This window comes from Ixodes scapularis, unplaced genomic scaffold (genome assembly GCF_016920785.2).
Source record: "Ixodes scapularis isolate PalLabHiFi unplaced genomic scaffold, ASM1692078v2 PGA_scaffold7__128_contigs__length_106722199, whole genome shotgun sequence".
NCBI classification, from domain to species: domain Eukaryota; kingdom Metazoa; phylum Arthropoda; class Arachnida; order Ixodida; family Ixodidae; genus Ixodes; species Ixodes scapularis.
Window position 1 is genome coordinate 49,642,152 of NW_024609882.1, and position 24,900 is coordinate 49,667,051.

The window sequence follows — 24,900 nt, forward strand, 5'->3', positions numbered from 1 at the left end:
GAAAAGTTAGAGGCAAAAGCAAACTCGCAAGTGAGAGGCCCAATGGGAGACCGGCAGTGATTCCATACTTTAACTCCGGGTCATAAAATTTAAAGAAAGTTGGCCAGCGCTGGAGTGTTTACGTTGTGCTCTCGGCTTCCAATAAGGTGGCTCAGCTCCGCCCTAGAATCAACAGACACGAGCCACCTCAGCCTTCCAGCACAAAACACAAGACTACATTTGCTGAGTGTACCTGAAGCTTTGCGTGTCAGATTCCATTTTCGTTTTCGTGTGTGTGTGTGTTTGTCGGGGGGGGGGGGGGGGGGTTATATTGGCGAGACGGGCAGATGTAACAATGACCGTGCGCGCGAGCCCGCGGCAGCCACACGTGCTAACCCGTCTGACCGTCCTGCCGTTCACCACCGTAGGTGCTCCTGTTTACCGGTGTTGCCGTGAAGCGGGGCAAGTGACAGGTGGAGCTGCGACCCTGCTCAGAAGTAACAATCGAATTCCCCACCTTCGTGATGGAGCGCGGCTAGATTAAAGAGTTTGAGATTGTGGACCACCACCGGTCGGGCAAAATTGTCATGTGTCTCAATGGGCGGCTGAACGAGTGCGGCGTCATCAGCCCCCGCTTTGACGTGCCGCTCAAGGACACGAAGACTTGGAAGCGCAACTTGCTGCCCTTTCGAAAGTTTGGCTACATTGTGCTCACGACGGCGGGAGGCATCGTGGACCAGAATGAACCGGGGAGAAAACAACGGGGAGGCAAAATGCTGGGCTACGTCTTCTAAGACAAATATAAAGACAAAACAAGCAGAGAGATACCCGAGGCATTCGAAATTTGGGATAAAGGTAAATATTGTGTAAGTGACGGCGTCATTCGCCCTTTAAAACAAAACGTTTGAGTCTATCGAAAATGATTTGCGCCGACGAGATTATGACTAGACTGGCCCATTGGGCCTATACATGTGCCTGCTCTTTCCGAAGAAACAACAGTTGTGATTGCGCCTTGTGTTTGTCTTACTTCGTCTTACCAGCGCTTTTATACATTTGAACATCACAGTATATTAGCTTTATTTAAATGACAGCATAAATCATGATTAAAGGCATTATTTATAATATATTATACTTTATTACAAACAAGCAAATTGTTGCGTGTATGTTTATAAAGCCGAAAGTTAGTCTGCCTCGCTGGGCGTCTGGCGTCTCAGCTGCAGATGAGCAATTTAGCCAGTGCGGTACAACCGCAAGCCTGGGGTCTTTAACATGTAGCGCGCAGTAGTGATACACGACCGCACGCCAGTATGATGGTCATAATTCTGCAGCGCGAGCTTTCGCTCCACGTGCTCCGAGCTGGTGTGCGCTAGCCTACTCGGCTACCGGTCCTTATTTAATATTGTATTTAATGTTCCATATTTAATTAATCATCTAATTAATAGAGCGCATATATTAGGAAAATATACGACAATTGCAGTAAGCGCAAGGATAAATTGTGTCGCGGGGAAAAGAAAGTGTGGCTTCTAATATGTGACCCTTATAAAACAAAAGCACATTCATGTCTAATTACCCACCTTGATATTAGATAGACATGAATGTACTTTTGTTTCATAAGGACCACATGTTAGAAGCCACATTTTCTTTCCCGGCGACACAATTTATCGTAGTGCTTACTACAATTGTCGCAAATTTTCCTACTACATATGCGCTCTATTAATTAGATGATTAAATAAATATGGAACACGCACTGCTTTAGAGTATTGAGGATTTTACCGAATTTTTTTTTCAAATGTTTAATATGTAAACCCAGCAAAACATATCTACCCTCCCTAAGCACGCCTCCCGTGCGAGTCCTTCTAATTTTTTCTTACTCGTGTTGTATCAGTGTTTCAGTTGTTTGAGTTTGTGCATTTTTGTATAATACATTGTTCCCAAAATATGTATTATCTTATTTTTTTTATCAGCATTTCTTCATTTAATAATAATCTCACTCTCTACTCCCCTTTCTCTCGACCGAAGACAACGAACCAATACTTTACATAAGCTTAATCTTATTGTATTTCCAAATAATTTATGTTCCACATTTTATTACTGAAGTTCGGGAGTATTAGCCTAAAGGGCTTTGTATTAGAGGAAAATCGCGAAATTAAACTCAAATAACTATATAAATAAATGTACTGCGAGTTTTCCTAACAAAAGCCTTTGATTCTACAACTCAGACTACATGATACTGGAGCTAACGGCTGTGTCATGGAAGCGGGCACGCTACGTGCAAACTTAACAAGCAAGAGGTATTTCAAACAAAGGATGTTCACCCGGCTAGGTACGGCACGTGTTTAAACTAACAGCTGTTCAACTTACCCCTTTGTGTAAATACCTGATACGACGACATATGATTTATAGGGGTACCGTATGAAAACACGTGGCGGATGTCGAGGGCGGTAACCGAAAGCTGCACATTATTTTGTCGAACTACGGATAGAAAAAAATAAGCAAAAAGAACCCGTCTTTTTTCCCGCGATTACGACTCTTTTTCAGTATATCAACCCACATTTCTCATTAAAGCGTGACATCTTTTACGGCAAAAACGCGTGAGCGAGAGAGAGAGTAGGATTCATAGCCTTCAGCACCCGTACTACGAGAACCACACCGTTAGTTGGTCAGCAATTATGCTGAGTAAATAATCGCTGTACCCTTACTTTTAGTTAAAGGTAAATCCCTTGAACATCAATAATTTTTGTGTGAAATATTTTTTTAAAAAACCAACATTCTTGTAATATTTTTAAATGCTGAGAAGGCCATCGGTTAATGACATGTTAGATAACATCAAACGAACGGGTGATTCGTCGACAATTTTTACTTACTGGATAATAATATAATATTGCCTAGCGTGTAAAATATTAGTGTATTTATAGCGCGTAAAGTGCGAACAGGATTGAGGTAAAGGACAAAGTTCAAGATTGTATCAATTTTGTTTCTTAGTTAAATTTATGAGCAATATAAGATAGAGCGTGTTTCAGTAGTGACTGAGAATAGGTCCTAAAAATGTCGCCTGAAATAATAAATTAATTCCTTCGGCATGACTTTATCATCCGCGGTCGACGTCGGGTTCCGTGTGTGAGGGGACAATACCTAAATTTGAGATATATATTTGAGTGAATAATATTTTAAGATATAAGCGTTATCTGGCACGTTCCATTTGGAGGCTCGTTTCCCATCTTCAAAAACATGCCACGTACACCTCTCATTATAGCCTCGTCCCACTAGAGCGACAAACACCGATTTTTGTCCGGCGACACCACAAAGTCCCGTGTCGCTGATGCTGTCTCGCTGCGACGACCAACACTCGGGACAAACTCCGAAAAACGATCGACGACGGACGAGTTCTTGTCGGTCGTTGTATTTGAAGCGCAGCAAGCAGTCGCACCAAGGAACATCTCTGCGAGACAAACTTATACTTCTCTAGGGATTATTTCATCATTACTGTCCAGCTCGCTTGCACCTTTGCATTTAATTGCATTATAATCATAACCTTAAATTGCAAGCTTCATCCTTGACTGTGTTAGACTGGTGGCGGCTAATAAAACCCGTTTTCTCTACTGACGTCTAATCCCTGGTTAGCTCAGTTGGTAGAGCGCTCCACATGTAATGGAGAGGTCCCGGGTTCGAGGCCCGGACCAGGCGGATTTTTTCGGTCGCGCACCAGTCACTTAGCTGTGTTTGGAGATTTGTGTTCTTCCTTTGTCCCTCTTGTTCCCCTTCTCCAGGGATTATTTTCAGTATCCTACTCGCTCGATTTCAACCTCCGTTGCGCCTCTTCCCACCAGTGTACCCTTCCCCCCGTTCCTCCCGTTGCTCGCTCCGCCGCTCGACCCCCAGAGAAGTCCTTGGCGGCCACTGATTGGTCCCGCTGTTACGGTCCCTCGACTGCTCGTAGCGGTCCCGAGAGCTGCTACTTGCGGGGGGTCGTGTTACGAAAGGAGATTGGCTGTGACTGGTTTTGCTCGCAAAAACTTAGTGCGCGAGTTGGTGCTTCTAGACGCCGAGGTCTACGCCACTGCATCAGGATGGATACACACATGTTCGAGGACTGACCAATGTAAGACCGCTCATCACGAAGTAGGACACGACGTTTAGCGGCAAGCCATTCCGGCAGACGAAAGACTTGTCATCAGGTTCTGTGATAATCGGGATGCGATATTGACCCCCAAGAAACGCCTACCCTTGATCAATTCGGATGTGATGTTATAAACATCCTCAAAATCGGCGTGAAATTTTGCCGCGCTCACCAAGAATGCCTCGAACTAACCAAAAAAGCAATGACTCGGGAATTCACTCCGGAAAAATGTCGGTGTCGATTGTCAGGACTGTTTGCGGAAAGCCGCTAACGGCAAAAGAAGACAAGATGAAGTTTTAATCAAGAAATAAAGCAATCGCCTACGTTGTCACCGTCTTTGTCTGTGGGTTTTACGCCCATAGAGCAAAACACGAAAACCGCGTCGCCAGACTCTGTTTGTTTGCGTACTTTTAAGTACTTTGTTGACAACTTCAGTCCCACTAGGAAACAAGTTTCCTTGTCCATGTGTCCTGCGTCGTGTCCGCCAGGTGGGACGGCGGACTCCGACAAACAGGCTGTCTCTCGGTGTCGTCTGTCGCTCGATGTCGTGTGTCGGTGTCGTTTGTTGCTGTGTGTCGTTCTAGTCGGACGCGGCTATTAGAGTTCAGAACGTTGACTCTGCTCTGTACCATTACCTGTCAAATTTAAGTTCTGAGAAAACTCAGATGTCTAGCCCAACCATAGCCACCTATATACTGACAAAGCCTGGCTGATTGCCGCGAGAAGCGGCCGCGAAATGGAAAGAGGTAGAGCGGCGGACAACGGATGAGACGAGAGCCATGTGACTGGCACCCCGCCAGGGCCGTACCCAGAAAAAAATTTCGGGGGGGGGGGGGGGGGGGGGGGTTTGGGGACAACGGCGGCCATTTTGAAAGTGTCTATTGTCTTATTTTCGCCTATGAATCAAGTGCATCGGTGGCATATAATGGAGAGTTACAGCAAACCGGAGAACCGGTCCCGGTTTGGTAGCCGGTAGCCGACCGGCGCCACTGCGCGTGCGCAGAGGTGGAGATTAAAATCGGCTGGCTGACAGTGCACCGACCAGGGCCGTACCCAGAAAAAAATTTCGGGGGGGGTCAGAACCCCCTAACCCCCCCCCCCCCCCCCCCCCTGGTTACGGCCCTGCGTGACCCCGCAGTGGCGAGACGCCGAAACACACTTCTACCGAGCGAACAAGTGTGTTTCGGGTCCTCGCCGCTGCAAAACTTGTGCAATGACATCCAGGTTCCCCGAGAAATGTGTCTTTGATGCTCTGTGCTACCACATCCTCCCGCGCTCCAAATCGGCGACCGGGCACTCTATGGCTCCGTCGTCGAACTGCCAGGCTTTGTGAGTATAGAGGAGGCTATGCCCCAGCACGATGCAGAACGACGGAACTCCCTCCCGGAAGTCACGTCTGCGTCAGCAGTGGGCGCGGGTAGCTCCGAGTCATCACGAGCCGATTTGATAGCGTCGTGTTGTCTATTCTGTCGTCAGAGTGAGAAGGGCAGGGCGTGTCTTATGAACACCCCGTCTCCAGCACGCGCTCCGTGCTTTCTGCCGTGCTTTGGCTGCGCACGCGCGCTCGAGATTGGCGAGACGCAGATACGTTGTCGAATGTAAGTACCTGGTGCTGGAAGCGGGAGAACTAAATCTGCTATTCCGCTCCCCGTCGTTCTCATCTTGTCGGTAATTATAAAAGTCACAAGGGCCGTATAAAAGGCACAGATGTCTTCTCCTTGTAGCTTTCGGCGCTTTTGTCTAGTTATAGCGAACTCTAGAACACTAGCCTCTTCACTTAACAGAGTAGGTAACTTATTTTCCTGACTCCGCACCACTAGTTGCACCGCCACATTTGGACGATGGACCACAAATTCATGGTTGGAGTATGCCGTATAAAGCAAATATGTAGAAATTAAATTCCATACATCTGGTGAATATACGGAAAAATATCACGTCTCATTTGTACACAAACGTCCGGCTTCGTCATAAACGTTAATCAATTTCAAAGAAATAACACCTTCAATGATAAAAAATTGCAGTGCCACGTAAGTTAACGTAAATTTTGTGAGCAATCCTTTGTTGTTGTTTTTGTTTTTTTAATTAAAGCGCAGCCGACTGTGCAAACCAATGGTGTAAATCAGGCAGTGCCGAGACAGGAATGTCCTTCAATGTTTTCTTGTGCGTGTTCATCCGCCGGCCAATCCTATCAATGGCACACAGAACTCCATGACCACATATTTTAGTCTGTGTATTCGCCTATTTCTCTTCTTGTGTTCAATTCCACTCAGTCTTAAGGTAATCAGTATGGGAACGATAACCAAGTACTCAAGCTGCCAAACTTGTATGCCCTGAACTTACCGCGCGTCTTCCTGCGCGCCGCATGTTTACGACAAATGTTATGGGTATGCCGTAGACTTTCGGGTTGTATCGCTCTTTTGCACTTGCGGTTTTGCGGGCAGATCCGCGCAGCCTAATGGCGCGTTCACACTGGAAGCGGATCCGCGTTCGCGAAGCGGATCCGCGCGTTCTCAACCGCAAAGCGGCTAGGATCGAGCGGTTGGAGCGCGTTTTTGCCAACCGCTTCGGGACCGATTTCTCCCAACCGCGTTCACGAACCGCAAAGTGGCAACCAATCACAACGCGACGCTGACGTGACGTCAGTGACTTTCAAAACAAGATGGCACCTGTCGCTGGTGAGGCGGTGAGGCATCCAAGGCGCTGTGGCGCTGTAGTCCTAGCGCTGTAGTCTTAGCTTTCGACATATCAACGGAGAAACTTGATGCTCACGTCCGTCACTTGAATCCACCGCGAAAAGAATTGACTCGTAATTTTAACGAGCTTCGCACCGGTGATTTGGTTCGGGTAAGAGTTAGTTTATTATTCCGGGTGCCACAGGCCCAAGCTCGCTGTCTTGTTAATCTCTGCCTGTAGAACATCGGAACCCGCCCCTGATCGACCGAAATGTCAGCTTTTCTACCCACTAAGATAGTCGCGTGAACTATTCAAATCTTTCGACTCCGTGCATGATCACCACGAAGGCCGATAGAGACGTCGTGAGCTTGACTGCGTAGCTAACGCACTATTGCGGAGGGGGCAGGGTACCTGCGCTAGCTCGACCTGTAACGTTTACTACTAATAAAATAAATAAATGGAACCTACTCAAGAAATAAAGTGTACGTACCAGACAGTGCTTAGGTAATCCATACGGCGTTTATTTGAGCTTAATGTCAAACAAACAGTAGACTTGATCGACGAGCGAGTGACGAGAGGAGAGTCCGCCACCAACGAAGCCACGACCGGCTAGCACCGAACACATTTCCCCGCACCACGGTCCACCCCACCGCTCACAACTTCGAAAATGATAAGAGTGAACAACAACGAGGGGGAAAACTGGCCCTCTATCCCGAAAACAAGGTCAGCTATTCATGCGGGAAGGGTCCACTTCGAAGAAAAGGTCGGGGGCATCCGGTTCTGAGTCAGCAAGGCGCGCCTAGCTGGGCTTTGCTTGTGGGCGAACTCGAGGGAATCACAGGTGGGTTTGGCGGGTCCATGCTTATTTTTTCGCTGCCTGAACTTGTGATGCGTGCGAACATCCCGGAGAAAAATATTCCGAGTGCCAAAATAGCATGGAGAATAGAAGGGTAGGAGAGGGCATGACGTCGGCCGCGTAGCCTCCACAAGCCATGCTCCCTTGACGCCTCGCCTCTTTCTCATTTTCCTCCTTACTCTCCTAACTTACCATGCCAACGTGACCAGATCACGTGACCGTAGCTAGCCTTCGTCTTGCTATGGGGTACTAGAATACACCACAGTCTAGCCTTTGATCTGATAAAACCTACCAGAAGGAGCGCGCGCAAGCCTGAAAGGAGTCCTTCTACAATCAACCATCCATCTCACACGTGACTTGTCACGCGCACCAATCGCCAGACAGATCTGCGGTCACGCTGGGCACAAAATCGTTTAAACTTTTTATGACTAGGCTTCACCAATATTGCAACGTGCCCCCTCCTAGTACTTCTAACCTCCTTGCAAAATAGCAAAACTTTGGCTTTGGATCTTGAATTAAAGTGGATTTTGGATTGTAAAACAGGGTTGCCAAACGCAAGTCTCAAAAAATCACGCGTGATCGCCGAGAAACCGCCAACCGCCTCTTGGTGTGTCTGAACGGGGTCGCTCGCGAACCGCATCCGCGACCGCTTCGCGAACGCGGATCCGCTTCCAGTGTGAATGCGCCATAAAAGTGAATTTTGTAGCCGGTTGGCGAAATGGACTCGTCGCTGGCAGAAAATCAGGATGTGGGTCCCGGGCCGATTCATATTTCCCGTCAGTGATGAGTGAATTTTGCCGTTCGGGGCCAAGATTTACTTTCCTACTGCTCGAATCCGCCCTTCAATCTTGGAGTATAAACTCGCCATTAACTGAAAAACGACAGATGGACATTCGCCGGCATCCCAGGTGATAAATCGGTTAAGACAAAAATTACAGGAAGATACTTAAGACTGCTTACGGTGTAGGAATGCGAAGGCATTACCGTCCCGCATGGTCGTCTCACTGTCCATCGCACCAAGAACACCAAGAAACGTCTTTCATTTTTGCTCCAGTGGAAGTTTATGTCGGGTTCAGTCCCATAACGGTTCAGTTCGGGCTTTTGGTTCAGCTCCAGTTCGGTTCGGCAAGTTGGTGATACATGACCACACGTTCGTACGATTACATCAAAGCGAGCCGGGGAAAATATTGAACCCAGTATCCCCGGGTTGTGCAGGATTTAGAATTCAGAATTCTAAGTGCAGAGAAGAAACAAAAACTTTTTAAAAGATGGTTGTACAGCGCGACCTCTCGCTCAGAGTGCTTCGAGACAATCCTACCGTTGTCGCAACCAAAACATTACTCCGCTACTCCTTGCTTGATTGGCTAAAAGTAAATCTAACCAACCGGTGACCAACGCAGATAAAAGTTTATTTAATCTTCAAGTTGTACAATATTGTTAACCAAAGCATGATGACCGCTGAGAGAGTGGAAACGACAGAGCGTATCGTTTGAATGCACGGCCTCTCTAGCACGTACGCACCCTGTGCCTTCCACCATGCATTGTTTGCGCGCCCGCGCCCGAGGTCCACGGGACGCTGAAGCCCTGTCGAAGGTAAAAAGCTTACCCTAGAGGCGGGAAAGTGATGCTCCTCCCTGCCGCTCTGACCTATTCAATAAATACGGTAGGCTCCACCGCACTTTTTAGCCACCATCAAACGTGTCATTTGAGAATCATAAGTAGCCTGCACCGCAAATATTAAAAAGGCACTGACACCCCAGAGGTCGTATTTTTTATTGTCTAAAACAATTTAAACTGTAGGCATGAACACGCAAAAAAAAAAAAAAAAATTACCGCATCGCAAAAAAAAAAAAAAAAAAAAAAGAACTTTTCACGCGCGCGCGCGCCTTTTTATTTTTGGAGTTGTTCTCTCCCGCTCCTCACCGCCTCGCTTCTTTTGGTTTCTGACGTCAAGAATCATGAAATTTCGAAGCTTTGCAGGCTTCGTTTTTATAACACTCATATTGAAAAATCCAGCTAAAGCTGGTCCCAGCATCAAACTGGGTTATTGGCCAAGCATGCTCAGTTTGGAATGCTGGTAATGTGGTTGATCTGGACATACTGGTCATGCTGCTTGATCTGGTTTTACTGGTCATGCTGGTTGATCTGGTCCCAGCCTCAAGCTTGGTTATTGCCCCAGCATGCCCAGTTTGGGATGCTGGTCATGATGGTTGATCTGGTCTCAGCTTCAAGCTGGGTTATTGACCCAGCATGCTCAGTTTGCATGGTGGTCATGCTTGTTAAACTGGTCATGCAGATGGACTTCCCAACCAGTTTAACCCGTTTAAATTAATACACAGGATAAACAAGAGAAGCTTTCAGAAAAGCCAACTCGGCATCCAATTATTATTTTTGTATTTGCGGCCTGCTGACATGAGCTCAGATGCTACATATCCTCGGCGCTGACAAAGTACACCGGACGCACAGACAGGGGTTCTCGGTGCAAAACAAACAATATTTTTAAAACTAGACTGCTTATCTCTCTACACAAGAATACTGGAAACGCCAAAACAGAACAAACAATAGAAAATACTACACGGATGAAAGAAGCAAACCTGGTTCCCGCCAGTGATTGGGGCAAAGCGGCCTCTCGCGTAGTCGGCAGAGGCGAGGGAATCCGTGTGGCTTGGATGGCGTTGGCAAAACTCCTCGGCACCACCGTCATTCACGAGCATACACGCGTTGAAAGATACGAAGCGACGCCTCAGTCCGGGCGTCCGACTTCTTCCCGCGCTGAACGCACTGCCGCTCGCTGTCTCCTCAAATCCCGCTTCTTTTGCACCGTCGTTCATGTAGTCTCCAAACAACGCGCAGACAGCCGTCCCTTTGAAAATCTGCCCAAGGCAGCCAAATGTTTTAATAACGGCAATCGTAAAAAATGATTTTTTTTAATGCAATTGCGAATGCACTACGGCCCTTCTTTTTGAAATGCCAAAAATCGGAGTCCGTTGTGGTGTCGCCTCCTGGATTTTTATACCCCCTCGAAACCGAGCGCCGGCGTACCGGTCTCCCGGTACGCCGGCGCCCTTCTTTGCCGCTCCTCACCTCCTCGCTTTGAGTCGCGGAGACACGTTTCAGAGCGGAGGCGCGAAAAACACTCGACTCGCAGGACCCCTCAATATTTGACGTCACTCCACTGGCGCGCATCGCGCGGGAACTTCAAATTCGGTATTCTTTTTTTTTTTATCTATTACGTAGGCGGTTGCCTTTAGGCATAAATGTCTTATATGTATGCTACAAGGCCTGTGTTATGGATGAATTGAAGCAATGTCTTGTGATAGTGGTTGTCATGCAGCCACTTATGGTAGCTGGTGGGTGCACCGTGTTGGAGACCTGCAGCTATAAGTAGGCGAGTGCGCTCAGTCTGTAGGCCAAGACAAGCCCATATAAGGTGACGCACATCCGCTTCCGTCGCGTCTAGGGGACATTTGGGGCATGTCACCCGTCGTGTACCGGGTGGAGAGCTCCATGTGCAGTCAAATTCGGTATTCGAAAATTGTTTTTTTTTTTTGCTTTAGAAATACTGAATTCCCATGTTTCGAATTTTGAAATTAATGACCAGGCATCGTTTTCAATTATTTCACATAATCCAAAAAAATATGATTTTGATGTGTCAGTGCCCATTTAACGAAACTCCTGACGTCTGGAGTTCTCTCCCACCATGGGCGTGCACCTGGGGTGCACCATGAGCCAACTTTGGCTACGCCTCTCCGGCAACCAATAGGAACACGAGCGCAGGCTCAATCAGTGGCAGTATATTCATGTAAGTTGAAATAGAATATGGCGTGCAAGTTGGTCTGCTTCTCGCTCACCACATTTGTATGTTTACCCGCTAAATGCTCTCAGATGCTTTCTTAGCGCCCCTACACCAAAATATAGGTTCGTTTGATTTACTTGCACCTTTTGCACGCGTTCTGTGAGTTGCGCTATTGCGCTACTGCATTGCCCCAGGGTAGTGAATATCAGGCTCCCCGGCCTACTGCTTGTCGTCGGGGCTGGTTTTCGAAAGGGAAAACTTTGGAAAGGCCTTGGAGCCGACGCATTGAACACCAGGATTGCGCGAAAGTTCGGAAAGACGCGCGGACATTCGCGGTCGAGATCAGATCCACTGATTGCGTCCGCGGCCGTCTCGTAGTTGCAAACATTCCTCATAAGATTGCGGCACCTGTCAAATGAGATTTCATTGCCTAGAGGGTTTATGGGTAGTCAGAGGACGCAAATTTTCGAACATTTTCCGCAGCATGCTCAGAAGTATACTCGGGGTGAAAGGTTTCCGGCGTGTTAGAAGATGTGATGACCTCGCATTTATTGGTCTGATGAGCCCTCGAGGGGTGCAAGCGAGCGGGCATAGCTTTGGCTACAGTTCCAAAAAACGTTGCGCGCATGTATTGGGGACGCAAGCAGGACAAAATTGTCGCTATAGCCCGCATTTGCCTTTGACCACATGATTTTGGCTGATTTAGCTTTCATCTTAGTAAATAAGAGCAATATTAAACTGTCAACGTTGAAGACGTTGGTTTAATGATCCGATGATTCCCAGCTTCTATCGTGCGTATTACATATAGTATCGACCATAAAATTCGCAACTGATGACGACTATCCAGGAGTCCAACTGCCGACGTCACGGCGAGATAAATACCGGTCGTTACGTCATGAGCAATAACCATACGAGGGTGCCACCGAGCCATCTCAGCTCGAACAGCTCCCCTTTTTAGCAGTCAAGAACAAATATTTTGTTTCAGAGTAATGCACGAGTAGGCGCATTCAATGGGCATTCCAGGGAATCAAACAAGTTGTTTTTGGAACATGATGAATGGGAGCTAGTTTTAAGCATGCGCGGCAAACAACGTCGAACAACTTGCAGTTTCGTGATTTTCCCTCGATAGAATGTCCGTCGCTTTACGTCCGCTATGCAGGATCGCTTCTTCGGTGTACTTTGTACCGATCTTCGATCTGCGCTACACCGAAGTAGTCTTCTCTCCGCCGTGACCATTAGCGCCGAGATGCTTCTGTGCCGATCTCTTAAGAGTTCGTTCGTGACGTAGCGACCAAAACTTTCCTAACCGCGACGAGGTGCGTCAAAATTAGTTTCACTACTTATCATCAGTTGCAAACTACAAGTTTGATGGAACGTGTGAAAATGACGATAAAAGTTCGGTGTCATCGCACTTTTCAACAAACATTGCCACAGTTGGCTTCCCGACAAAGCTCTGATTACGGTCGATGAAAACAATATATAAATCTAGAAAAATAAATTGCACCGAACGTTTTGCCAAACACGCATTGCGACCACGGCAATGCTTTTGGTCGCGCACGATACGTAATCCCAGCCTACGATTCGTTGGAAGAAAAATAATCAAGCATCCAAAAAACGTTCAACGTCTGCGCTCATCGCATTTGTGTGCTGGATTTTACTAAATGAACCAATAACGCTTTGTAAATGCTCTGGGATCCGGCGCTTTTTTTTTTTTTTTTGGTGATTGGTCTAGACGGAGAAGAGCGAATCCACAAAGACAACGAGTGCCTTGACGATGCATTTTCGGGGCTCCTTCATCGGCTCGATCAGATTGAAGTGTCTGCTGCAATCGGACTTGATATACCCCAACGTACCTCGTCTCAGTTTAAGCGCAGACGTAGCCGACGCTACAAGATAATCTAACCAATCGGACAGCGTAAAAAGCGCTCCATCATGGTTTTCGACATGTTTCCGTGCGTGTTCTGTCATTGCTGAACCAATCGTACGCGGAAAGGACCAAGTAAATCGCGCTGTTGACGCTGCTTGATTGCTACCCTTAACTCCTAGCGTCGGCTGCGCCTCACCCTAAGCAGAAACGAAGTATGGGTGGTTTTCGCAGGTGGCCATTGCTGTGTGCGCAATCGCCGTGCGTGTGCCGATGGCGAGCTTCCACATGTATTTTGCAACGTGCGTTCCACATCATCGAGATTGCCGGTCTTAGCAGCCTATCGATGTCAGATGGTTCCGAACATGCACTCGAAACGGCGCCCTCAAATGTGGCGCCCTGTGGGTACCCCTGTAGAATGTACCAACATGGGAGCCAATTCCAAACGTGTATAAAAATTTGACCAACAAGAAATCGCAAGTAATGAGTGACAGTGAGCGTGCTTTTGGCAGCCTAGGCTTGCGCCGCACGTCTTACCTGACTGAATTACTGTTGGATAAGGGTGCACACAACCCCTTGACTATACTTCGTTTCAGCTTCGGTCCGAGCACGGCTGATGTTATGAGCCGAAGGGCCAATCAAACAGCGAAACTGGTACAACATCACGCCGTGCTCTCTGCAGTTGATAGGACCGGCCGATATTCGCCGTGTCTCTGTGCGTGCTCCTCCACCGGCTAGACCTATCAGGCATAGAAAGCACAACATGACGCTGCACTTTTTGCGTTGTTTGATTGGCCCTTCGGCTCATAACATCGGCCGCGCTCGGACCGAAGCTGAAACGAACTATAGTATCTATAAGCCTGCGTCATTTCTCGAGTTTTTGTACGGAATGAGGCACGCATCCGTGAACACAAAAGGTTTGTATAAAAGGTGCGAAAGGTTGCTATTAGGACCATTGCCTATATGCTTTGCACACAGGACTCACCCTCGGATCTCAGCCGCACCTTCGGCAGTATATCATTAGAAATGGAGCTATACCTTTAAGAATAAAGAGTCATATACTCAATGCGATGACACACACGCGTAAGCTGGAAGACCCAATTTTTAACGACGGAACTCTGACCAAACTATGGTAAATGATTGATGTAATATCCTAGATGGATGTTATTCTTGACCTAAATTTTTTTTATAGAAACATTTTGCCGAAACTCCGCCTGATGAGGGGAGTAATAAAAAAGGGGTACTTAGAAAAATGTAACTAATTTCTTTATTGTGTCAGTCGCTTAATAGTCAGATCGGTCTCTTCTTCGCGTGCGACTGTATGTTGGCCCAGATGTCGCTATAAGAGACGGCTCTTATTAAAAAATTTGCATAGACATAATACGGATAACAACCTGAACCGATCCACGGGAACGCTACTAAGCAGCTATATACATGTTCTGCGATGCGTCCCAATTTAATACCAAAGACAATAGTAAACGATGCTGACTGAAAGAAGAATATCAAAACGATATATAGTGACATTTGGGCCCACAAACAGTCAGCCGTGAGCAAGTAGCCAAGCCGGCTTCGAAACGTCGGGGCGATGAAGATATACGTTAAAGTTTTCTAAATACCCAATTAAAAAAATAAAAAAAGTGATTTTTGCTGTACAGAGATGAAGCAATCTGCCCGAATAAAACTCTAGCTCTCTGTCACATTAAATTGTTGAAGAGTTGTTACTACTCCAATACTATATTTTTATTTCCTGGGGCTTTTCATGCTAATTCTGAGTAAACTTTACGTCTTTCTGTTTATTGCGGCAAGTATGTGTTGCTTCGCCGTTAAAATTTTGAAATGAGCAAGAGTGACATTGTGACATAAAATTACAGAAATAAACGCTGTAAGACTTTGGTAAATATCAGTGACTGAGGGTTTCTTTATTGTCCGATATCATTAGAAAAGCAAAAAAAAAAAAAAGAATTTGATGGAGCCTAGCGTTTTTGTGAATTATGCAATCACCGCGAGGATGTAGACAATGCGTAATCGCCGCGAGGATGCAGACACTGAAAACCGTTTAACATGCGCAAGTAATTTGCTTCAGTTCGAATTTGTTTTCCTAACTTTTGATATGTGTGGTCGTATAGGAAATTGCTAATCCGGGGTAGGCACCGATTTGTAGCATCCTGTTAACTCTGACAACGCATTCATATTCACATTCCGAAGCAATAAGTTGTGGTGCTGATGTCCTCTCCCACCAGTGGACCTTTTCTGTTGTCCTGAAATTTACACGCAAATTGGCTTTCTGAAAAAAATTGCATCCCGTACCTAACGTTTAAGGGTTGGACTTCACCGTGTAGCTCACTGTTTCTGTATCATCGGACAGAAAACGTAAGGAAAGGAGACACAAGATCGGTATGTATCCAGAGCAAATTACTGACTTCGAAATGTAGCCTTTTCTGCTAGATTGGTCCGCGTTTTGCTACGCCTACAACTTCATTAATTTAGGCTTGATAAATTAAATATTCTAACACTAAAGATTATTTGAAGATCATTATATTCTGTGTTAACTGGGTGATTGGATGTGCCACAGAACACCTTCCTGAATATTTTTATTCACACTACTTTATGATCAATGATGTGGAACAACTACTCTTTAGATATATGGAGCGTTCACTTTACCACAAAGCAATTGGGCGAGCCAGTCCCTGCAACCTGCTGATGGAGTTCTGTGAGTGACGAAGCGCAAAATACGTTGAGACCTTAAAAAAGTTGGTAGTGTTGAAATATGCTCGACGCAAGCAATTACAACGTCAAGCGCAGTGTCACAGCGCAGATTTGTTTCTCATTAAACATATTTTGAACTTCGTCGTTCGCAAAGTTCCTTTCGTAGGTGGCAAGGATTGGCTCTCAGATGTGCTTCGCGTGAAAGCAGACGCTCCAGACGTTTTAGAGTGTAGGATCACCATTGAAGTCAATAGTCGAACGCTTTCTGACCATCTCAAACATAAAGATAAATAGAGAGAGAGAGACAGAGAGAAAGAAAGGAAGAGAAATAAATAAGTTAGATATGGCAGTGTAGAAGCCGCTGGCTGAAATACAGCTTCGATATGTTTAATCCTTGCGGTACGTGTTTCCGATCTTCCCAGTGAAGCACGCCGTACAATAGACAAGATGCATTAATGGTGTTCACTTGATCAATAAAGAGTGTAACAAGTTTTATTAGCAGTTGATATGAGATGTCTGACATACTTTTACGGCGTAATGGAATCATTGCTCTAAGACAATGAAATTGAGCCCTTGAAATGAAATCGACGACTGCATTCTAAAAAGTACGCTTCTTGTGAAAGTTGGTAAGGAGATGTATATGCTCCTCCTCAGCCATAAAAGTATTCGAAATGTAGCATTCATAATTGATCAAGCGTACGTGATATTCATTGCTTGCACTCAAAGCTACGGATCGCATATATTCGGTGTTGACTTGCAATGGTATGATGTAGTGAACGGCCGATTATCGGAAGAGTAAATAACAAGGGAATTTTAAAAGACAACACGATCAATATGTCATATGCTCCTAAACCGCTATATTTATACGTCATTATTTTAAATTTGATTCATTCAACTTTATATCGATATTTTTACAGAACAAAGTCCATACATCGACACGTTTCTGCTTCAAAACCGAAATGTCCGATCCGTCCAACGGTCCTCCAATCGAAACGCTGATCCCTTCATCCATCCCGGAGCTCTACGCCCGCAGCAACGCGTTTCAGCGGAACACGAACATCACGTGCCTGGACTTTTTGCAGCAGACCTTCAGTCCCACGTCCGACGTAAACCAACAGTTCTTGGATGTGGGATGCGGAACGGGCGACTTCACCAGGCAGGAACTTCTGCCCCGCTGCCAGCCCTGTCGTCGCATCGTCGCCACGGAAGTGGTCCATGAGACTGCAGAGTACGCCAAGAAACACTCGGCCCATCCGCAGATCGTGTACGAGGAGCACGACATCCGAGGCGATGTGTCGGGGCTAGAGGCCAAGTACGGCAAGTTCGATAGGGTCTACTCGCTCTTCGCCCTGCACTGGGTAGAGGACCAGGCTGCGACGCTTAGGAATATCGTGAGCCTCATGAAGGACGATGGCGACTGCGTGCTCGTGTTTGCGGCACGCACGACCCTTTGCAAGATCTGGAAGAGGATCGTACAGCTGGATCGCTGGAGGGCGTACGACGAGGTTGGTTTGGAGCTATTGTTTAGTGTTTTCCAGCAATAGCTGGTAACGCTGGTTCGCACAGCACCGCTTTGTTACGCTACGTTTAAGTCACCGAACCATTCGTGTATTGAATGCAGCGTACCATGCTATCTACTTGAGCTGGAAGCCACGTTTGACGTGAAGTACAGGTGCCCTGGTGACTTTTGGCATAAGCAGACGTAAGCTTGGGTAACCTAACCGAACGTAAGAAAACGGGGTTTTGAACCAGCCTTATCGTCTCTCCCCCCCTCCCCCCTCCCCCGCTCTAGACGATTTAGGGCGTGACGCCCTTACATCACGGTCATGTGACGTCAAGATATCACATGGTGTTACGTTGCACGAAGAGTTCATATAACAAGATTTGTTATGATGTCACGTGACCTCCTAAAGTCACATAGCATCAATATGGTACGTTACGTCACGTGTCAAAGTTACGTCAGGACGATAATGGACGTCACAGCGCCACGTGACACCAGGGTGTAACGCGACGTCTTGCTCTCAAGTGACGTCATCATACAACATGATGTCACAACGCCATGTGAAGTCACTTGACTATGCTAGTAGGCACGTGACTTCACATATCTGGGTAGTTTGTGGTTATAGGCGTGTGTCAGTCACAGAGCAGACTTTGGCAATGGTTCCACCACGGGGTTAGACTGCGAATGCATCATACAAAAGGAAGTCATATTGGCCACAAAACGACTTTCTGCCCACATCTTTGAGACATGCAAATGTTTAAAGCAAACATTTTTTTTAACCTGCTTGAGGCGCGTTAGCAGATACTTCTGTCATTATGTCTGCAATCGAACACCTTGTCTTTTGCATGGTGTATGTGAAGTGTGACGACAAATCATGTGGCCGCTACGGCAATTTGATGCTTTAGATTCATGTTACCAACAAAGAAAAAAGCCGGCGTGGGATGGCCAAAGAAACATGCTTTCCGTGTACGGCTCGTCAAATTATGAGACGCTGGAAAAAACCAGCCTTCTGCGTTAAGTCCTTATTACGAACTTTTTGTTTCCATTCCGCCCATTCAAAAACATGCGGGAAGCGTTTCAGCACGCAACCGTATCGCTGCGCCGCGATTTTTTTTTCCGCAGCATAAAGGCCGCCTGCTTTCATCGCTGTTGCCATGGTAACGAACGCCGAATGACCTTATCGGGTGGCACATGTATCACTGGGAAGTGTGTTAACTCCGCTCCCCCCGCCTGCGTTCACGCTGCTCCACGGCAACAGTCTGCGGCTGCTCACTACAAAACAACTAAACTTTGGCTAGCAGACGGCGTTAGACAGATCGGCGTTCGTTGCCACGCTGACAATTATGAAAGCAGACGACCTTTATTCTGTGGAATAATACTGCGGCTCAGCGATACGAGGTGCGTGCTGAGGCGCTTCCTGCATGCTTCTCAATGGGCGGAACGCGAACAGAAGAGTTGGACAAAACGACTTAACGGAGAAGGCTGGTTTTCTCCAGCGCGTCATAGTTCGACGAGCCTTATACGAAAAGCATGCGTTAGAGCGCAACTCTTAGGGGCCCGTTTCCAGCCTGAGCGGCGTCGGCGTCGGTGCAAGGGGGGGGGGGGGGGCGGGGGGGGTCACGTGAAGCCCGAGGTCACGTGACCCCCCCCCCCCCCCCCCGAGGTCACGTGACCCCCCGAGATCACGTGATCCCCAAGGTCACGTGACCCCCCCCCCCCCGAGGTCACGTGACCCCCCGGGGTCACGTGACTACCCGCAGGTTACGTGACCCCCCCCCCAGTACCCTTCCCTACTCCTTCTCAAGAGCTGCGCTCCAATTCGGCGTTACAGGGATTTTGAAACGGCTTTCATTTTTTTAGGCCGAAGTTTGAAAATGTTTCTTTTTTTTTTAACGACAACATGAGTCTAAAGTATTAACTTGCAGCCGCTTGTTCTGGCTGCGAGTTGAGCGTATACGAACTTTGCGCCTTCATTTTTTGATGTCTCTTTCTACGTTTGCCATCGCAGAAGGAATAAAAATAACTCATGTTTCGTGGGCTATGAAGGCCAATAATTAGTTCTTAGCGATATTTGCCGAAAGTACAAATACTGTGTCACCGCCCCTCTAATCGGTGAAAAACGTATTTCCAACCAAATGCCGACGCAGCGCTTGTAGGACGCTGCTCCGTCAGAGGAGGACGAAGCCATCAGCTGCACGAGCCAGCTACGTTGCGCATTTTCCGTTAAAGATAACCTGTTCGTTGACAAGATGGATGGGCAGTATTTCAAATACTTTGTGTATTTTGCATTTGTATTTAATTACAAATTGGCTAATGTATTTGACTTGTGTATTTAAATACTAAAACGTGGGTTTTTCAAATACAATTGTAGTTAAATACAATTTTGTGGGCGAAAATACATCCCTCAAATTTATTGTCACTGTCCAGAGCAGGAAGAAAACTACGTTCTGCACCGAATGCAGTGTCTCTCAATCAAGCACACGCGTGTAGTGACTTCGTGATTACGGTGCTTGACCAGGGCAAGAATAGTGACGAAATCGACGTTCACAGGCAGACTGGCTAAACAAGTGCCTGTGACAACTTGTGATGCTTTCCAGCCTGATTTCCATCCACATTTTTTTGCTGGAACATTATAAATGCGCGCGTCGTGCAGATTTTCGCAACTGGTGCGAGTTGCAACAATAAAAGATTCTGTAGCTAGTGCTGCACGTCTTGATCGTCTTGGTTTTTGTTGGTCTATACCAAAATGTAATCGACAACAAAAGCTGCTTGAAGCTCTGTACTTATTTTACCTATTACGTACAAGCTGAATACATTTTTTGTGATTATATTTCTATTACGTTACTAGAGCCTCGCACACTAGCTACCGAGTGTGCGATGCAAAATTAAAATGAGATACCCATAAACCCGTAGTAGGTGCCCTGAAGTCGCTGACGCAAATTTTGAGGAATGTATTTGGAAAGTGTTTGGAAGAGACCAAATACATTTGGTTGTATTTGTATCTAGTACTTAAATGCTTTTTTGGGAATGTAATTAGATTTGTAATTAAATACAATTTTGACGAAGTATTTTGTATTTGTATTTCGATACATATTTGCATGTATTTTGCCCATCCCTGGTTGACAACTATACAACGACTTTATTGCAGTTATCCAGACGCTTTATTGCCAAGAGTCAGAGTATGGAGGACCGCTCCACTCTCGTGTCCTACATGCTGGATACCCTAAAGAGCGCCAACTTGAAGCCACTCACTTGCGAGGTGATGACCGCAGTTCAGAGCGTTGAGGATTCGGACCTCGTGATGGGTGAGTTGGCGATGATTCTCGTACCTGCAAAACCCATCTGCTAAACGCTACCGAATTTCATACGGCGACCAAGTGTTCTCAAAATGCCTCCCTGGAGCATTGGAACGTAAAGGGTGGCACGCCAATCAAGATGAAAACATAGAAAACACGTATGTGCTGCGCAGTAACGAGACAGCAAACCTCGTGCTGTCATTGGCTGAGGTCAGGGGTAAAGAAACACACGTGGGCGAGTTAGGCGGGATAAAGAAACGCACAACACAGGGTGCGCGAGGATCGGTTACAACTTGCACAATTTTACCTTCTAAGCGCAGCCAAAGTTACAATCCGACTGAGCCAATCGAGCGGTCCCCGAAAGTGCGTCATCACGTCGCTCGTCACCTCTACGCGTTCGCTAGCACAAACGAAACCAATTGCGCGAATCGAATGAGCCGCAACCCTGGGTATTTTTTGTTGCCTGATTCGGTTAGCCGATCATAGCAAAACCACCTAGTCAACGAACGCCTCGACGATGCAAGTTTGGCGCTGATTGATTTCGTCTGTCGGATCCGAGTGTCCGCTGTCAGCGGAGTTGAAGTGAAACGGAGTACCCCTGAAATCCGCAACCCGGCTTGAGCGGCGTCGCCGTCGCCGTTGCCGTAACCACACGTGGCTTTATGGGAGGTTTCCCATAATTATGTCACACGTAACGTCACGTGTTTCCCCTAATGACAATCACTGGGGTTTGGTGTAAATGAGAAGTTAAATATCCCCGCTAAATATAGAGGAAAAATGTTAATAAATTTGCCGTTAAATTTAGCGGGGAAATTGACGATTAATTTAGCCTGAAATTTAACGAAACTTTCCTGCTAAAAGGGACGGAAGAAGGAGAGGAGGAGGGGAGGGTACGGAGAAAGAGGAGTGGCATACCCTCTCCTCCTCCTCAAGAGCTGCGCTCTAATTCGGCAGTACAAAAAATTTCAAACGTTTTTTTTTTTTTTTTTTTTTTTTCCTGTTTACTGTTGATTAAGAATTGGTGGTTTAAGACTCAGAACTTAAACGTATCGCAAATGATAATATTTATCTACCGAACAACCGCTTTGCAAACGATAAACGCCTGCCGAGCACCAAATAAATTTAAAGAAATAAAGTGAAAACGGCCTAACCACTGTCTCTCTCTTTATATATTAGGCCATTCCTCACGATGCAGCGCCTCGTGTCGCGATTTTCCAGTTTCGGTCATCTATCACCTGCACTAAATGTTTTGTGTCGGCTGCACATAACAATGATTGTCGGTGCAGGTTTGTAACGCTAATCAAGAATTCGATCGAGAGGTTTTTTAATAAATATATATATATGTCGAACAACGCGGCCTCTGAACGTTAGATAAAGTCGCAACTGAAGCGTCTTCATATACAAAAATTTCATTTAACTATTTCACACGCAACGTCATCACAACTTATAAAATTAGGTGGACAGACAACTACGCTGCAGAATGTACGCGCTTGCGGAAAATCTACCACAATAATCACTACACGGTGCAAGCCTTGTGTAGTGACCCAATTCGGTCATGTTTCCGCATGGCATTAGTTAAAAAAATTCTATGCAAACAGTATATCACCTCATGTTTTGACATGCGTGATGATCCTACCATATGTTTTGCTCAAGCCAGTTTAGACTTAAAATCTGTGATATATTTCTTCGATCAGTAGAAACACGTACCAAACAAATATTGCGTCATTTCTAAGTGAACACATATTGTGCAAATCTTGGCTAAACCTTAATCAAGGCAGGATAACACACTTGCGTTTGCGGCGTCGCGTAATTGCGTTGTTGCTCGGTGTTCCATTTGAGCAATAAGCAATCCGTGGTAGTGATAGAAACCCGTATTTTTATATCGTTGTAAGCAGACGTAATAGATCCGGTAAAGCAGTGAGTCGTTCTCAACTTGTAAATATATGAAGACGCCTTAAAGGGCAACTCTGGTCGAAACCGAAACCGAAATAAATGACTCGTATCTTTCTAATGGCACGAAATACACCAACTCATGTTTACGAAGAAACCGGGGCGCCCCTACCGGACGCCACCGGCGCCGCACATGCGCGATGGGGGTGTGGGCAGGGAGCTCACCGTCACCCATAAACAAACCATTGAAATGCGACGTTGTCGGCGTCGGTGAGTCCCCCTGCCCTTTTACGTGTTCGAATTGTTGATTCTACGTCTTCCTGGCGATGTCTGACTACTTGAGCGGCGTCAGCGAAATTTCCAATTCTCGTTACACCGCAGAACTTCGCGTGACTAATGTGACATGCGGTGATTCATTCCGTGTGGACGCCGCGGTGTGGACGCTAGAGCCTGATTCCCATGATGACATTTCGCTCGCAATTTTCAGTCGCGACGCCGCTCGGGCTGCAAACACGTGAACCGTTGCTGAGATGGTTGACGTCGATACTAAAAATCGAAAACAGAATCGGACCAAGTGAATTAGGCATAAGAAGTCGGTGATGGCCACTGGTAACAATGATCAACATCCCCTTGTATCTACTGTTTACATCGAGCCTGCTTACCAACCTTCAAACTTTAGTCTTTTGAGGCCTGCACTTACTTCTTATTGCAAGTACCGGGCCAACATTTGGTCTACTGGCCGGCGTCGTCTAAGAGAGGAGACGACAAGCAGAAACGTTTGAAAGAGCAGACGACTGTTCCAACGAACAGGCGGCCGTTTCAACTTGAAGACCCACTGAACATAGTCCGCAGGTGGTCCGCACAGCTTGGCGATTTTCTGGCGTACATTTTGGAACAAAACAAAAACATCTGATGACCGTAAGTATCCGCGAATTCAACCCAAAGTCCTTCCCGCCCAAACAATCGTTGTCCGACGGCGTCTGTTTTCCCCTTTCCACGGCACATATCCAGATTCTCGACGAACCGAGCACGTGAAAACTGACCTTCAAACATTTTTCGACACTTTTGGTACGGCCCCAGTCGCAGCGTTTTGACGAGAAGGCAATTTTTTGCCTGATTGCTTTCAAAAGAACCCAAGAATACACGTCTCAAATAGGGACATCCATCCACAGCCCCAGACCGGAAGCGCGCCCGGCGTGCCGCTACCGCGGCTTGACGTCACAGAGTTCAGTTCGTGTATATTATCGCGGCCAAAATATACCCTCAATGTTCAGCTCCATGCTACGCTAAAACCGATTTCAGAGACGCGACATTATACTCTTCAGCCGGCGGCAAGCGGGCTAGCTTTTAGTCAAAAAACACTGGGCGACACGTACCGCAGCACCCCCTTGACGTCACGTCGGGGTGGTGCTGAGGCTGATTTCGCACGTTGTACAGCGTATCGCAGAACCATGGTGACGACAGGTAACCTCCATACAGCTGATCATCATTGTTGTCATCTTTCTCTAGGATATAGTTCGGTTCAGCGTAGACGTACGAAACCGAATTTTCAGCCGTGATATTTTTAAAACCACATGCAATATCGAAAAACAATTATACTTTGCAATTCAAAGACACTGACTCAGCTGAAAACTGTTATAATCCTAAATTAGGAATAATTGCCCGGAGCTTCTCTTTAAGCATGCTTTGAAACGCGCGCATAAATCAGGATGGGGCCTCATAAAACAATCTGCTGAAACTATTCATCATATGTACACTGAATGTACACGCATAACGTTTTGGAATGCGCAAAGGACGTCTCGTTCGCGTTCGTGCTTTGAGAGCACTGAAGGCTCATGACTCATGTCATGGCATATACACACTTCATATGTACTTTGGAACTACATATAAAGCTGGGTTTAGCAACTCTATATCCTGATATCTATGTACGTAGCAGGCATGTACCTGCTACAGAAATAATGTAGCTAAATACATTTCCTGCCAACTCAAACAAAACGTAACTGAACACGTCACTTCTTCCTGCGATTTAAAAGGACAGCGTTATATCATCTTGAAAGTAACGCACTATATTATCGTTATTTCAATATGTCGTTTTCATTAAGCAATAGATGCTTCTACTACGTGTCGTCATTCATAATTTTTGTCTCATACCACGCTCTTTCAGAGATTGCTTTGGCTATACTTACATATTATAGTCGGTGGGAAGTTAAGAGGGGAGTGGG

The 24,900-nt window shown here is 46.4% G+C and overlaps 1 protein-coding gene across 1 annotated transcript in view; it reads left to right on the forward strand.

The window, feature by feature from the left end:
* LOC121833122 (juvenile hormone acid O-methyltransferase-like) overlaps positions 1-20,841 on the forward strand; it is a 39,748-nt gene extending 18,907 nt beyond the window's left edge. Inside the window, exons 2-3 of the mRNA XM_042286224.1 lie at positions 16,909-17,496; positions 20,641-20,841. Of these exons, the coding sequence (XP_042142158.1) occupies positions 16,909-17,496; positions 20,641-20,841 (789 nt within the window). The remainder of the gene's footprint in view (positions 1-16,908; positions 17,497-20,640) is intronic.
* The last annotated feature ends 4,059 nt before the right edge of the window (positions 20,842-24,900 follow it).